This window comes from Styela clava, chromosome 6 (genome assembly GCF_964204865.1).
Source record: "Styela clava chromosome 6, kaStyClav1.hap1.2, whole genome shotgun sequence".
Taxonomy (NCBI): domain Eukaryota; kingdom Metazoa; phylum Chordata; class Ascidiacea; order Stolidobranchia; family Styelidae; genus Styela; species Styela clava.
The window spans coordinates 1,491,651-1,505,397 of record NC_135255.1 but is presented as its reverse complement, the minus strand read 5'-3'; the positions used below and the strand labels follow the sequence as shown (position 1 = coordinate 1,505,397).

At 33.7% G+C, this 13,747-nt stretch overlaps 1 protein-coding gene across 3 annotated transcripts in view; it reads left to right on the top strand.

Annotated features, from left to right (window-relative positions):
* Positions 1-3,171: 3,171 nt before the first annotated feature.
* The window catches only part of LOC120330735 (structural maintenance of chromosomes flexible hinge domain-containing protein 1-like), a 32,083-nt gene continuing 21,507 nt past the window's right edge, over positions 3,172-13,747 (top strand). Inside the window, exons 1-17 of one of the 3 annotated variants that reach the window (XM_039397642.2) lie at positions 3,172-3,395; positions 3,640-3,718; positions 4,245-4,409; positions 4,830-4,912; positions 5,413-5,549; positions 6,251-6,395; positions 6,871-6,990; positions 7,410-7,521; positions 8,090-8,153; positions 8,370-8,463; positions 9,586-9,796; positions 10,245-10,350; positions 10,685-10,781; positions 11,346-11,504; positions 11,761-11,889; positions 12,313-12,426; positions 13,146-13,335. In XM_039397642.2, coding sequence (XP_039253576.2) covers positions 3,276-3,395; positions 3,640-3,718; positions 4,245-4,409; positions 4,830-4,912; positions 5,413-5,549; positions 6,251-6,395; positions 6,871-6,990; positions 7,410-7,521; positions 8,090-8,153; positions 8,370-8,463; positions 9,586-9,796; positions 10,245-10,350; positions 10,685-10,781; positions 11,346-11,504; positions 11,761-11,889; positions 12,313-12,426; positions 13,146-13,335 — 2,125 coding nt within the window. In that variant the 5' untranslated portion in view covers positions 3,172-3,275. Of the gene's footprint in view, positions 3,396-3,639; positions 3,719-4,244; positions 4,410-4,829; positions 4,913-5,412; positions 5,550-6,250; positions 6,396-6,870; positions 6,991-7,409; positions 7,522-8,089; positions 8,154-8,369; positions 8,464-9,585; positions 9,797-10,223; positions 10,351-10,684; positions 10,782-11,345; positions 11,505-11,760; positions 11,890-12,312; positions 12,427-13,145; positions 13,336-13,747 lie in introns of all 3 variants that reach the window. The other 2 variants (XM_039397640.2, XM_039397639.2) reach the window with 2 other exon arrangements.

The following is a 13,747-nucleotide window of genomic DNA, read 5'->3' as shown; positions in this document are numbered from 1 at the left end:
AATTTGGGTTGGCTAAGGTGCCGTCATGACAATGGCTTTGCAAATTTTACGATTCTTCGTTTTAGATTTAGATGAATGAACACATCGTTAAATCAAATTCAAACTGACAGGTTCGTAAAATAGTTTGTTTCAATAAGACTGCATACTTTCGTTCATATTTCCCTCCAAAACAGTTTGTATGACTCAGTGTATTGTAGTATCACAGCGGTTTATCGCAAGTGTGGCCTTGCCATTATTATTCATGGCTCAAGCTACATTTCTATTTTTGGCCACTTCATGACTAGTAAGTTACGTCCGTAAAAAAGCGCGCGATAACACTCTTGTCACGATTTCTTCGCAGAGCTCAAAATATATGTAGGCTACGTATGTTTATTTGTCTTAAAAATGTAACAGTATCTGCATGATAATTAAACTGTATAACAGATACATGTTCAAGACCTTACTGGCCTAAGACACAGATGTGCGACATGCACCCCAACAAGTGTAACTGCAGTTTTGGACGACAGTCAGTTTATGGCACGTTCATGTCCCAGATTCTGGTGTGAAGGGATGAGAATAGGGTACCGGTATAAATCACATTTTTGTGTGTTTTCACAATAGATTGTACAAAACAAGTAAAAATTCACGTCATTACAGAAATAAAGTAAAATGGTTCTCCGAAATTGCAGAAAGTAAAAACATATGTAATCACTGTATTTTATTCCGCCATTATAGAAGTAAAAAACATCGGGTCTCATGTATTTCGTACCTAACATACTTCTAGTGGGCGTAGCATAACAATTTTTTCACGTGTCAATCCTAACCCCCACCTGACCACACCATCCAAAAATTACGTCACTACGACATCAGAGTGACGTAATAGACCCCTTCAAACTATGCGAACTGTCATTCAAGACGCGCAGACGAGAACCCGAAATCGAACAGCCATTTCTCTCGTTTTCTCGTCGCATCGATCCCGATAGGAGAGAGATCGCTGACGTTAGTCAGTTCTTTATCGTCGGCGCCGATGCCATTTCGGGCGATCGTACGAGAATTTGGCAAGCTCTATGACGTAATTGTGACGTCGTAGTGACGTAATTTTTGGATGGCGTAGTCAGGTGAGGGTTAGGATTGGCATGTCAAAAAATTGTTATGCTACGCCTACTAGAAGTACGTTAGGTACGAAACTACACGATACCCAAAACATCCCATTTCATAACCACACTTAGCCTGTATATAACGTTATACCGGTACCCGGTTTTACGGTACAGTATAGCCTATACCAGTGATGGTGAACCTTTTTCAATGAATGGGTCAAAAATTATATTTTTATCGCGGAACAGAAGAGAGTGGGTCACAGATATTTAATCAATGTTTGTATCTATAAAACTTCAGAAACAAATCTCATAAGCTTCTGTTGTGTTGGTGTAGTTTTGGGCTTTACTTATGCAGCACTTCTATCAGGGATTTTTTATGGCACTCGATTTTATGAAATTAAAGTACGAAAACACGCATATGAATTGTCAAAAACGTTTAGGATGATGCGGAAAATTATTTCACGGTCCCAAAGAGTTTGAAGGGAATTCCACCCTGAAAGTGTTATATTTTTTGATCAGCTTTCAACCACATTAAGGCACTTTTACACTGCCCCATTGTTATTTAAGATTACTAGATTTTATTTCAAGTCTGAATGATTTTGTTTTCTCAACGGCATTGTAGGCAAGAAACTATTAAAATGCGAAGGCGCATCTATAGTTCTCGTATAACCCCTAAAACAGTCTGCATATGCACTTCCGAAAGAGACAAGATGTTGCAAGAAATGAACAGATCAATTGCATGGTTATGTCATAAGCGATCTCACAGCCAATAGCTGAATAACCCTACACCGCGGTGGAAACCAAAGCGTATATATAATACAGACATGCGTCCAAGAATAGGGGTTTTGAAAATTACCATATTGGCCCGGAAATTATCAATTCGGATTTGAGCGATCGCAGCCCTGACTGCCCAACTGACGGTACATTATATTAGTTTAGATATATTGTTAGATTAATTTAAGGCCGGTTTTATCACTGATATGTTAGAATTTTTTTTTTTTTTATTTCATTCGTGCCTTGGCGGGTCACGAATAAAACACGGTGGGTCACTTTGTGACCCGCGGGTCAGTGGTTCGCCATCCCTGGCCTATACGGTAATAAGTTTATTAAGGGATGGTGAATTCTAGTACCATACTATACCATACCGGTAGTACTATAAAAACTTAAATGAGTTGATATAGGCCTAGCTGGTTAGAGCTGGATGAAGAATAGCACCACATTTGTAGTATTGTAGTTGCAGTATTGCAATACAGTAATATAAAGATATTATTTATACTGTCTGACTGTACACAGATATGTTCAGGTATTTCTCTATTTCATTTGATACATTTGAAAATCTTTACTGCTTTATGTTAAATTAAAGAACTTTCTGTAATACGGAATCCCAGATCTAGTCTGTTTTTTTCAGATTTTTTTTTAAATTTTAGATTGCGTACCTGTATGCAGGTGTGTCAAATAGCATGAATAGTTTGTTATTTTTATTCAATGCAATGATATTTATTGTAAGCGTCAAGGACAACTTTTGAAAAATTGACTTTGATATGACAGTATGATAGACTATCACCCGACCATGCCTTCACCCCAACTTCAAGCAATCACAGAATCGAGGCAGGAAACGAAAGCCAACAAACGGACACAAGCAACTAGGCGATGTGGCTAAATGTTACTGCGTTAGGAATACGCTCGCCACAGGTTCGAATCCTGTGGGAATAATTATGTGCGAGAGCATTGCTGGTTCACGTAACACTGTCGGTTATGGCTTGCCTTCCACAGTTCCACCACCATCATAAAGTCCATTCATCTGAAACAAATAACTGGCTAACTAATCCTGTAATCCCAAGCCTGACATGAACTGATAACCCCACGAGAGGCTGTGGTTCACTATATGATTAAGCTGTATTATCCACTTTCCTCTCTCCCGGGTATAAATATGGTCCTAAGCTATCCAACTCTACAAGATCATTCTGACCAGTTATGCATCAGTGCCTACATTTAGTGGCAGAGTCAGATTTGTACTAGCTAACCAGACAGACCCCACCACTGAAAATATGTTACTTTAATTAAAAAATATAATTTGTTTTTATTATGATTTGTTAACAAGAATATCATGTTTCTGCAGATCATCATTTTTATTATTGATTAACTTTAAATAACAAACATTGGCAAGTAAATAAAAAACAGTGAAACAGATATATTAATATGGCATCTGATGATGCATATGTTTATGTTTACGATCGTAGATCGTCTACATCTGAAGGAAAGACAATTACCATTGGAGGTGTCTTTGGCTTTTCTGAGTTTCGTGATAAAATTCTTCAGGTAAAAATATAACTAAGATTTGTTCTCGTTCTCGTAAATTCATATAATATATGTCATCAATGAAATACTCAAGTCTATTGATTGACTTTTGTTTTTATATATCTGTATATGTATGTTATATATACATGTCAAGATATTATTTGTTATAAATTGGGTTCTCATAGCATAGATAAAAAAAGTTTACATATGCTCAGTTTTTGGCATTTAAGGCGATTGGCATCCATTATGTTTATTGCATATTCAGACCTTCAATCTCCAACCTGATGATGAATTTGTTATTACAACAACAAATAGAAATGTTATTGCAGATGATGAAGACTATGGTATGCTTGCTGTAGTGTTTGTGTTCAATAAGAGTCACAAAAAGGATGTCATATTATTTCGAGAATATATATACTAAAGCAGTGTAATTTTTATTGGAATCATGAATAATTTATTACAGCAATAAGCAAGCGCCAGTTTCCCTATTACCAGTAGCCAATTCTATAATGCATGGTTCTAACTTTTTTGCTACCTTCCCCCCTTTACCTATTTTGCACTATGGGCTTTGTACAGTTTCTATATTTCCTTCACAAAAAACATGAAATTCCTCAGTGATAGGGCAATTGGGTAACACTCATATAATGTTTAATAACAAGCCCATGTGTTGCTAATTAGTGAGATGGTCCAATGCTAAAACAAAGACTGAGACATGTTATCAATATCACACAATGAAGTTTTTCAATTCGTTACATTGTTAGTCTCTAGTCAGTCCCTATACACTAAAGTGATAATGACCAGCTTTCTGCATACATAATGTATATGGTTTCAAGCTTCTGCAAAATTTTAATTTTAAAACTTTATTTTTAGTGAATCTGATTGAATCCGCAGATACCTTGTATATACTCAAATCAGTTGTGCAACCTCTGGCTGCACCAGTTGCTGAGAAAATAGAATTTCAGCCTCATTATGACACATTGATTAAAAGTGGAATATATGAGTATTATGCCAGTGAAGGACACATTAACCCTCTTCGTAAGTATGGATTGAGAATAAAACTAACTGTAAAACTATCTATTTCTCACACTGCTAAAACTTTTTGTTAATATTTGCTATTAAGGGGATTTTTTTTATTTGTGTGGATGCATTTTTAATGGGATAAGAATTTGTCTAAATTTGCAATTTTGATGAATTATTGTTTGAAAAAAATGGCATTTGTATAAGTAGAATCCATAATTTATAGCAGTGCTGCACATAAAGAACAACTTTTCATAATGACCCTAATTTCGAATTATTCAAACCCAATTGTTCATATTTTTTCTATGCCTGCTTTCAGCAAACCTGTGGTATGGACTATGGGGTATGTTTTGCACAACAAAATGAAATGATTTGACCTTTATGAATACGATCAAATCTTTACCTATCGTTGTATATGACATATACTTGTATTTATAGCATTTGCATTTGCTGAACTGATTGATAATGCTCTTGCTGCAACTGTTGACAATAAAGGATCACGAAATATTGAACTGAGTTTGGTTAGTAACCACAAATTTATTGTTTATCGACATCATTTCTTTAGAAAGATTGTCCAAAATATTTAGTGAACACAAAATTTGAGTTTACTGATGTTTTACATGATATTTCTAAGGAATAATATAATATAATCAAAACTAGGTACGGTATTATATTTCATCAAAATAATATTGAAATCACAATATATGTCTCAATTTAACACTGATTAATTCTTTTTTATAAAAGTATTGGTACTCCCGTAGTATGTGTACCAGGTTAGGGATAGGCCATAATTTTATTATGATTTTCCTTATTTTAGTTGTATTTATAGTTCTATTACGAGTTTGGGACTGTCTATGTTAGCCAAGTGAATATCCCCACTGCCCATAGCTTTCAGTCCCTGTACACAACTTGATGTAAAATAGGCAAACACAATTAGTTATCATATTGGTACACATACTTTCGTATTTCCTAAATACCAATTTGTTTGTACTTTATTGGTCAATTCATATTTTCATTGCAGCATTTTGATGACAGCAATGCAGGTAATCATGCTGTTTGCGTCACAGATAATGGAGTTGGAATGACTTCACGTCAGTTGAACAACTGGGCAATCTACAGACTTTCAAAATTCAATAGAACGGAGAGACATCCCAGAACGTAAATATTTTTCTTATTTTAGTATAAGCTTTATTATGCTTGTTTTACCTGATAGGAATTCCTCACATAATTTCTAATTGATCTTTTTAATCTTACTGAAAATAACAAATTAGAATTCATAAACATAATATTTGTTATTTAACCTAAATCTTTGCTGTCCAAGTGTCCAGAGTGCCAATTTACTGTTTTTAATCTTCTAAAGCAGTGGGTCTCAAACTTTTGAGGATTTGTCAAGTCTCGCGCCCCACGTCAAAAATAACTAGCTAAAATAAGCTACAGGTAGTATGACAAAAGTGGGTTCCATTAAAAAAAAACATACGTATTACGTAAATAATGAAATAAATGGAAAGTTTTGAAATGTAAATATCCAAAATAAGGTGGGGAAGATCAAATCTAACAAATATTTTTATTTTTAATTACCGGTAGCTTCACGCCCCCTTAAAAAATTGTTTACGCCCCCGCAAGGGTCGCACCCCGCCATTTTAGAACCTCTGTTCTAAAGTAATGATGGATAGAAAACAAGATTTAAAGTCTTAATATTATATGAAAAAGAAACAACAAGAGTATGAAATTAGGAATCTAGTGCCACAACAGCAAAGGTAGTAGAATTTTTTTTAGATATTTTAGTGGAAACCCTTCTTTTAGAAACTGTTTTTTCCAACGATTAAATTAATAAAGTGTGTTTTTGATGTAATTTACAGAAATTTGTTTGAAGATGCATTGATGGCAGATGATGAAAGACAAATGCTGACTAAGCACAATGAGCCGAAATCACTCAATAGTGATATTTCGTGGTTTGGAGTTGGAGGAAAACAAGCAATATTTTTTATTGGAAGTTCAACAAGGGTATTTATTATTGGATAAGTATAGTATTGTATTGACGAATACATCTCCAAGTCTCTGTCTAGACTCTGATATATGTGTTTATAGCTAAAATTCATCATTTTCTTTTTACGCTACATTCATATTTTACGCTACTGTTTATTTATTGAGATTTATTTAGATTAATTTATAGTTCTTCTGAGTCTGAGACTTTTCAAACATTGGCAGAGTTATTATAATAATAAACCACTAACTCTCTGTAATCTTTTGTCAATGCATCTGATACCCATGATATGTTTTGGCTTGCAAGATAAATCAGTAGAAATTTTCGTTGTGTTGTTCCTTATTGTGCTTTTTGTTCAAGAACACATATTTGTGGGATTGCATTAGTTTAAAATATGTTATAATGTCGCATAAGCATAGCATAGTTATCTATGGACATAGCAGCATGTTTACAGCCTATAATAGGTGATATCTTCCATTTATTCACTTTGCTCAGATAATTACTCGTCCAAAAGGATCTTGCGATGTTCACGAATTTACATTATCCAAAGATGAATTCAAGCGCAAAGAAGCAAATAAAGAAACAATATATAGCGGGTATATAAGAAACAGGCCGGTAAATTGATTACTTTAATATTTCACTATTTCATCGCTATTTAAACATGGACATTCCTAGCATTGCTAAAAAATGATGCTTTTTATTTATGACTGTGCAGTGTGCACTATATGCAAGGCTTAGGCTTAGTTGAATCAATATTGCAATTCAATATGGGAGTGGTGGCAAAATGCTGTTTTTTTAAAATAATAAATCAATTCACTCTGCATAAGTCTTAAATGTGGATGTGTGCATTCCTGATGCAAAATAGTCTGAAAATATTGTTGAAAAGTGTTTTGAAAGATAATCCTTGACATTTTTATGAGGTTAGTTTATATAGTTTTATGTGAGAGGTTGTACCTCAACAGCTTAGCATTTTACTATGTGAATCTAGGAGCATAGTCAAAATGAGTCGGTTCAGAATGTTTTTTCTTTTTTAGCCGTGTGATTATTCTCACATACCCAAAAATGAAGAGATTACAAAAAAATTAATTAATTCTGAGAATTCGATTGATTGGAAGAAAAATGGGTTCACCAATGTTGTCATCACAGGTAATCAAATTTAACAAACTTGAATCTATGCCATAAATAAGGTATGCATAAAAATAATCGAATATTCAAATTGGTTTAGAAGGTTAGGAATGATTTGAAATAGTTTTATTTAAATATCATTTTTAACCATTGAATTCCCACAGCATGATCAAAAAAGTCTTCGTTTAATTTCTTAAAAAGATAGAACTAACTAAATCACTGTTTTATCTTAAGATTACTTCATATCAAGTTCAAATTCATTAAATAAATATTATTAACTTATATGTGTTTTTTATTGTGCATGGCCCAAGTTGAAACATATATGATAATCCAAATAAAAGTCACAATTCAAAATAGTAGAATTTTGGGTTTTCACCCTCAACAATGTCATCTCTTTTGTCTTATTGATTGGAATTTTTTTTGTCTGTAATTTGATTAATTCAGAATTCTCTACCTGATTTATTTTAGCATCAAATTTTATTAGATATAGGGTTTAAGCTTATGTGAGTCTGTCATTGTCTGAATCAAGTTCGTCGCCTCTTGTTTTTCAAAATGGCTATGTTGAGAAACTGTATTATTGTCATAACAGGCATTGATTCAAAACATGTCAAATTTATGAAGCAAGACTTTGGACTTTGGACAAGGCAGTTGGCGTAAGTATTGTATGCTATTAGGAAGGTTACACATTACATGCAATGTTATTGGTAAATTGTAGTTTGATTTTTCCTGGGTTTCTTCCCGCTATGTTTGGTAGCATTTTTATCTTGTTTGCATCTATAAAATACTGATACTGAAATTGCTGATGACCCTTTGGCTTTTGAAATGGAAGTGTCACTGGTGCTTTCTAAAGATTTTTTGATCTAATCCAGACACATATATCACTACTATATTCATGGACCTGAAGGAAACACAAAAATGTCTAAGGAAAGAAGAAATGTTGGTGCATTAGATGTCAATATTACGGTAAACTTTTCTTGAAAGTCCTTTCAATTATTGATTATTCAATTGTTGGGCAAAGAGTCATGAGTCATATGTAATACATATACATGTTTGTCAGTGTGTGTTTACATTGGTATTGATAGTTTTTGCTGCTAGTAAACCAGTGTGTACTAAATGCTACATATTTTATTTTTTCACATTGTTAAATATCCAAAATGCAAAAAAATTGTTTGAGTGTGCTGGCATCGCAGGTAAAGATTGCAGGTTTAATAACCCCTAGCCCATTTCCTCACTGCTAATTGGGTATGCAAGACTGAACCAGAAAGCTTCTAAAATATAGTAGATCCCCACATATCAGTAGCAGTTTGTACTGGGTATTGTTATTAGCGAAAATGTGGAAAGTATATTCTCTGAGTAGAATTACTACTTAATGCATTTTAAAATAGGAGCCATGTATCTCATAATACAGTTATATTTCGGTAGTCGAACATAATTCGTTCAGGATTAGTGTTCAAATACCGCATTGTTCGAGTTCCGGAACTTTCCTGTTTCCTCTTTCTTTCTTGTTTTTACGCATTCCAAAATATCAAAAATACAAAACAAGTACCTGATCAATAATAATGTTTCAAATGTGTACATAATGAAGATAAAATTATAAAAGATAATTGTATCAGTTGGCAGTGTCGGTATTTGTATGGTTGCACAAATTTCCATGGGATTCGTTTCATGTGTGCTATGACGTCATCAAAAATGGTGCACCTTGAGGCGGTTCCGTATTTGCTTTTGTCGTAAAGATTGCAACCCCTTTAGTCTTTTGTGACAGATTGCATAACCGCACTACTTCAATTTGGTCTTCATGTTCTTTGAGCATCATTCTCTTGTTGAATGGTTAAGAGGCAGCCGAGTTACGTGCTTTGAGTGACATCATCTCACCCGGCAGCGCGCTTTGTGTGTTCGATCACTGAATTTCTGCTGTATTTTTGCCCAAAATTTTTAGTCAACTACTGAGGTATCACTGTACCAAAATTTCACGAATGCATTGTACTGTATTATGATTAGTATTATGATTGTACCAGTTAAAGTAAAAGAAACTTGTTTTAGATGACGGTCCTAAATTCAAGTTGAAAGGTTATTATTTGCCTTAAGATATCCATTCATGAACGAGGTAAGCCAACAGCCACAGTTAATCTACATGACATAAACGATGATCTGGAATCTCAGTATATTCGTACTGCATTCGATACATTCGAATTTAAAGTGAAGACTGATGGGGGTAGCGGGATTGTGGAAGGAAGCATAAGATATCATCCGTTTTTGTATGATAAAGAGACGTTTCCTAGTGATCCATACACAGAAGGTAGGTTACAATTTTGTACTATGGTGAGATGCAGAATTTGACTCCTGCTATCCACTTCATTTCTAAATTTCGAAAATTTTGAATTTTGATTCTTATGAGTCTGAAAATAGGACTCTGTCGCAAAGTCTAATATTAAAATAAGCACAAGTTAACTCCTAATTTCGACTGCATACTGCTAGTGAGAATGGCAGATATGTCCAAATCTTACAATTTGTTTGAAACTTGAAATTGGACAGTATCTCTTGCATCAAATTTTTTGACTCGATTAGGGAAATGATACGGAATTATACATACGGTAGTACATACATTGACATATTTTAATCAATCTATATTTGAATTACCGAAAAAAATTCCTGAATCTATGATTTAGTCATGACATGTGGAGAGAGAAATTCAAATATGCTTTTTTTAATCTTTGACTAAACAGTATTTCCTAATTCATCAGTAGACGTAGATGGCAATGATGATATAGATGATGTACCAGCCAGAGGCAGAAGACCAATATTTGAGTGTTTTTGGAACGGTCGGCTGATACCTTACACATTTATCGATGAGTAGGTAGTAGGATGTATATAGATAGGTAATTCATTACGAAACCCATCATGGTATGAATATATAAATTCAATTAGTGTTTACGCAAGGACAATTACTACATAGGAAATCTCATCTCGTGAGTCAAAAAAACATGTTATTCTTTATTCTTGCTTTAATCCTGTAATAATAGGCATCTCGAATGAGCTTTAGAATCTAGGTAGATGGGCTAGTTTTTTTCTATAATAATATTTTTTCCCATGGATTTTATTTTGTGAAGTTTGTTCAATTGTTACAAAACTTGTATTTTTTTATGAAAAATTATTTTTCAAACTCATATCTTAATTCATTTTTTAGTTTTGACTGGTGCAGACTTCCAAAGAAACGTGGAAATATTCCAAATGATTGCTTTTACAGAATATCTGGTTGCCTTTTTACAAATGATAAATTTAAGGTGATTTTATCAAAAGTTGAAATAAACATGTCTGATCTGACTCGTACGAAACGTTGCAGAAATATAATATTCAAATGAGTGTGCAGCAAGACTCTTGACTCATATAGAATAGTCATCTTTATTTATGCTTATTTATGCTATGTGCAGTGCGGATCTACCAGTAAAATAGCATAGAACTACTTTATTTGTTCAATCTTTAACAGATCTTTTGCTAGTGTTATGCACAAGTCGCATTCCCATTTTTGTATAGCTTAAGTATTTTTTTATGTGTTCATGAATAAGTATTATAGTAAAATATTAAAAAACTAAATGGGTTTGTAATACTACAACGAATACAAAGCTAAATTTTTCCCGGTTTGGAAACATTGGCATAGAGGAAAAAAATGTAGTCTCTTAACTCCCAACTGCATTATTTGTCTGAATAAAAATGAATGTTCAAGAGTATTTTTCCATGTGCTCGTTCTGTAAAGTTTGTAAGCACTCAGAAATTCCTAATTGAATATTTTGAAGTATTTAATATTATGAATTATTTTAAAACATTTTTACCTTTGCTCTGTTCTACAGGTTTCTACAAACAAACTTACTTTTATTGATTTGGAAGGAAAACTTCGGGATCGTTCAACAGTTTTCTCAAGAGTTATTCTCGGGCAAGAACAAAGAGCACAGATTCATAGACAATTTATGGAATGGCTAAAAGAATGTCATGAGAAACATGATAAACAGGTCAGATCATTGCAATAAATTTCTAGTTCTGATTCTTTGATGCATTCAGGCAATAAGTATTTATCTACAGGTATGTTATGACCTATTCTCAATTTTGCTGTTATGCGCAGTTGCATATTTGATAGAATTCTCTCGTATGGTTGACATTGAGGGGAACCCAATGATGTTGCCCTAACGCCTGTCAGTTCTCTTTTTTTCATCTTGCGACTGAGGGCTACATGACTGAATAACTAATTTCATTGCATTTATTGTATAGATCAAGTTTCTAAATTTCGTTGAAACGTCAACACGTTATGATACTAGTGGAAGAAAAAATAGTCAACTGCAGCACTCTGTATACACTACAATTGAATGGGATGGCAAATCATTCAAGCAAGGGCAGTTGGTGAGTAAAACAAACATCAATATACGGTAATACACATACATTTCTCCGTAGGAAATTTCCATCAATGGAAAATTTCCTCATTCGGGAATTTTCCACTTTGGAAAAATTCATTCCTACCCTCAACATCCATTGAATATTTGATACTTATTAAAATAGACTTGTTTCAGAATATTCTAGATGAATTTTTTTAGACTTGTATGATATAGGCAGGTATTTCACATGGTTCGATATGTAATGTAAAAAAAACTGCAATTTTGTTGACTGATTGTATGTAGACTGATCCTTTGGGCTTGACTTGAAATACAGACACAAATATATCACAATAAGCTAAATATTTGGCTTGTGTATCAAAACATCAGATTTAATTTATTTAGTTTGTGCTTTGCAAGTTTGATGTTTTAAAGTCTGTAAATTCTTTGTCAGGTACGGACACATCGCACAACACCAATCATCTCTGGTCGAATCAAACAATTTATTTTGAGTGGAACTTATGAAGGTGATGTTTATGCAGTTGGTGGTGAAGTAGAAATACAGCAGGTTTGTATGTCTTCCCGAACTCTCATTTCTACCATACTGGAAAAAAAGCTTTTTTTATGTTATACTTATTTGACTGCATAATTTTGTATTTCTGCTTAGTTTACCTAAACCTATATAATTTTAATATAAAAAGTAATTGGCAACACTTAATAATGTAATGTAACGTTGGATTTAACCATGTTGGCACCACAAGTAACAGATTTCAGAACAGATGTAATACATTTTGTAGGCAAAGCTGAAACAAAAAAATCCCAGCCTGTTCAAAAATAGTAACTTTTTGCATATCATTAGCTGAAAGCTTGAAGACATGTCATACAATAAATTGTGATATAAAACATAACACAAGAGTTAGAAGAGTAGCTACACTCAGAATGAAGTAATGTAAAAGATGTATAAAATATATTAAATATGGTCCACTCAGTACAGTACATGGATCAGAGTGGTACAAACCCAGGCCACAGGATCATTATCTGGCAACCTCGGACCACCCTGATATAGATAGTGTAATTTTTGAAAAAGTTTTCCTCCTTGCAAGAGATTTTTATTACCGGTAGGTAAGATTTAAAATATGTTTGAAAGCTTTCAGTAGCCATTTCTTCTGTTGTGAAGTTGTAGTGTTGACACCAAGTATTTTGGAAAAAATATTTCCACTAAATAATATAAATCAGAACTAATAAAGCGATTTCTTTACTTTACTAATTTGTTTGTTTTGTATTTAGGAACCCTTTGCACTGTACAATGAAATTCGAAGATTTCCGCTTTCGAAATTAGATCGAGAAGTATCAAGCGCCACTGTTGCTCACTTGATTAATGAGGAAGAAGGAAAATTACCAGAACACCTTCATCTAACATGGCCAGAGGGAAATGAAATTGTAGATGGTGAATCTCGACAGTCTGGTGTCACAATTGGTGAGTTGAATGATGAACTTGTTCATACAATAATGCAGCATTTTTCTAACTTTTTTGCCCCAAACACGTACGCTTTTTATCTGGCCTTGCGGAACACTAAGAAATTAGAAAGTAAAATTGATAATGAAAAAATTGTGTTAAGGGTCAACTTGCACAAACGGCTTATCATGACATTTTTTGAGGCTTCCAGTTTTAAGCCAACATTTCATTGAGAAGGTTGGTTTCCAAAAAATTTAGCCTATGGTAAAAGTTTCTGTAAACTTGGCCGGCCGGCAGTCAATGATATTGGTCGAATTGGTTGACGAAAACGCCATGATTTCCAGACTGGCACAAAGCCTGTCTGCCTGTTTAGATAGCAAGGTTTGCCCGCCTGTTTGTTATGATAAATGATGGTATAGTGGTATCAGGTGCT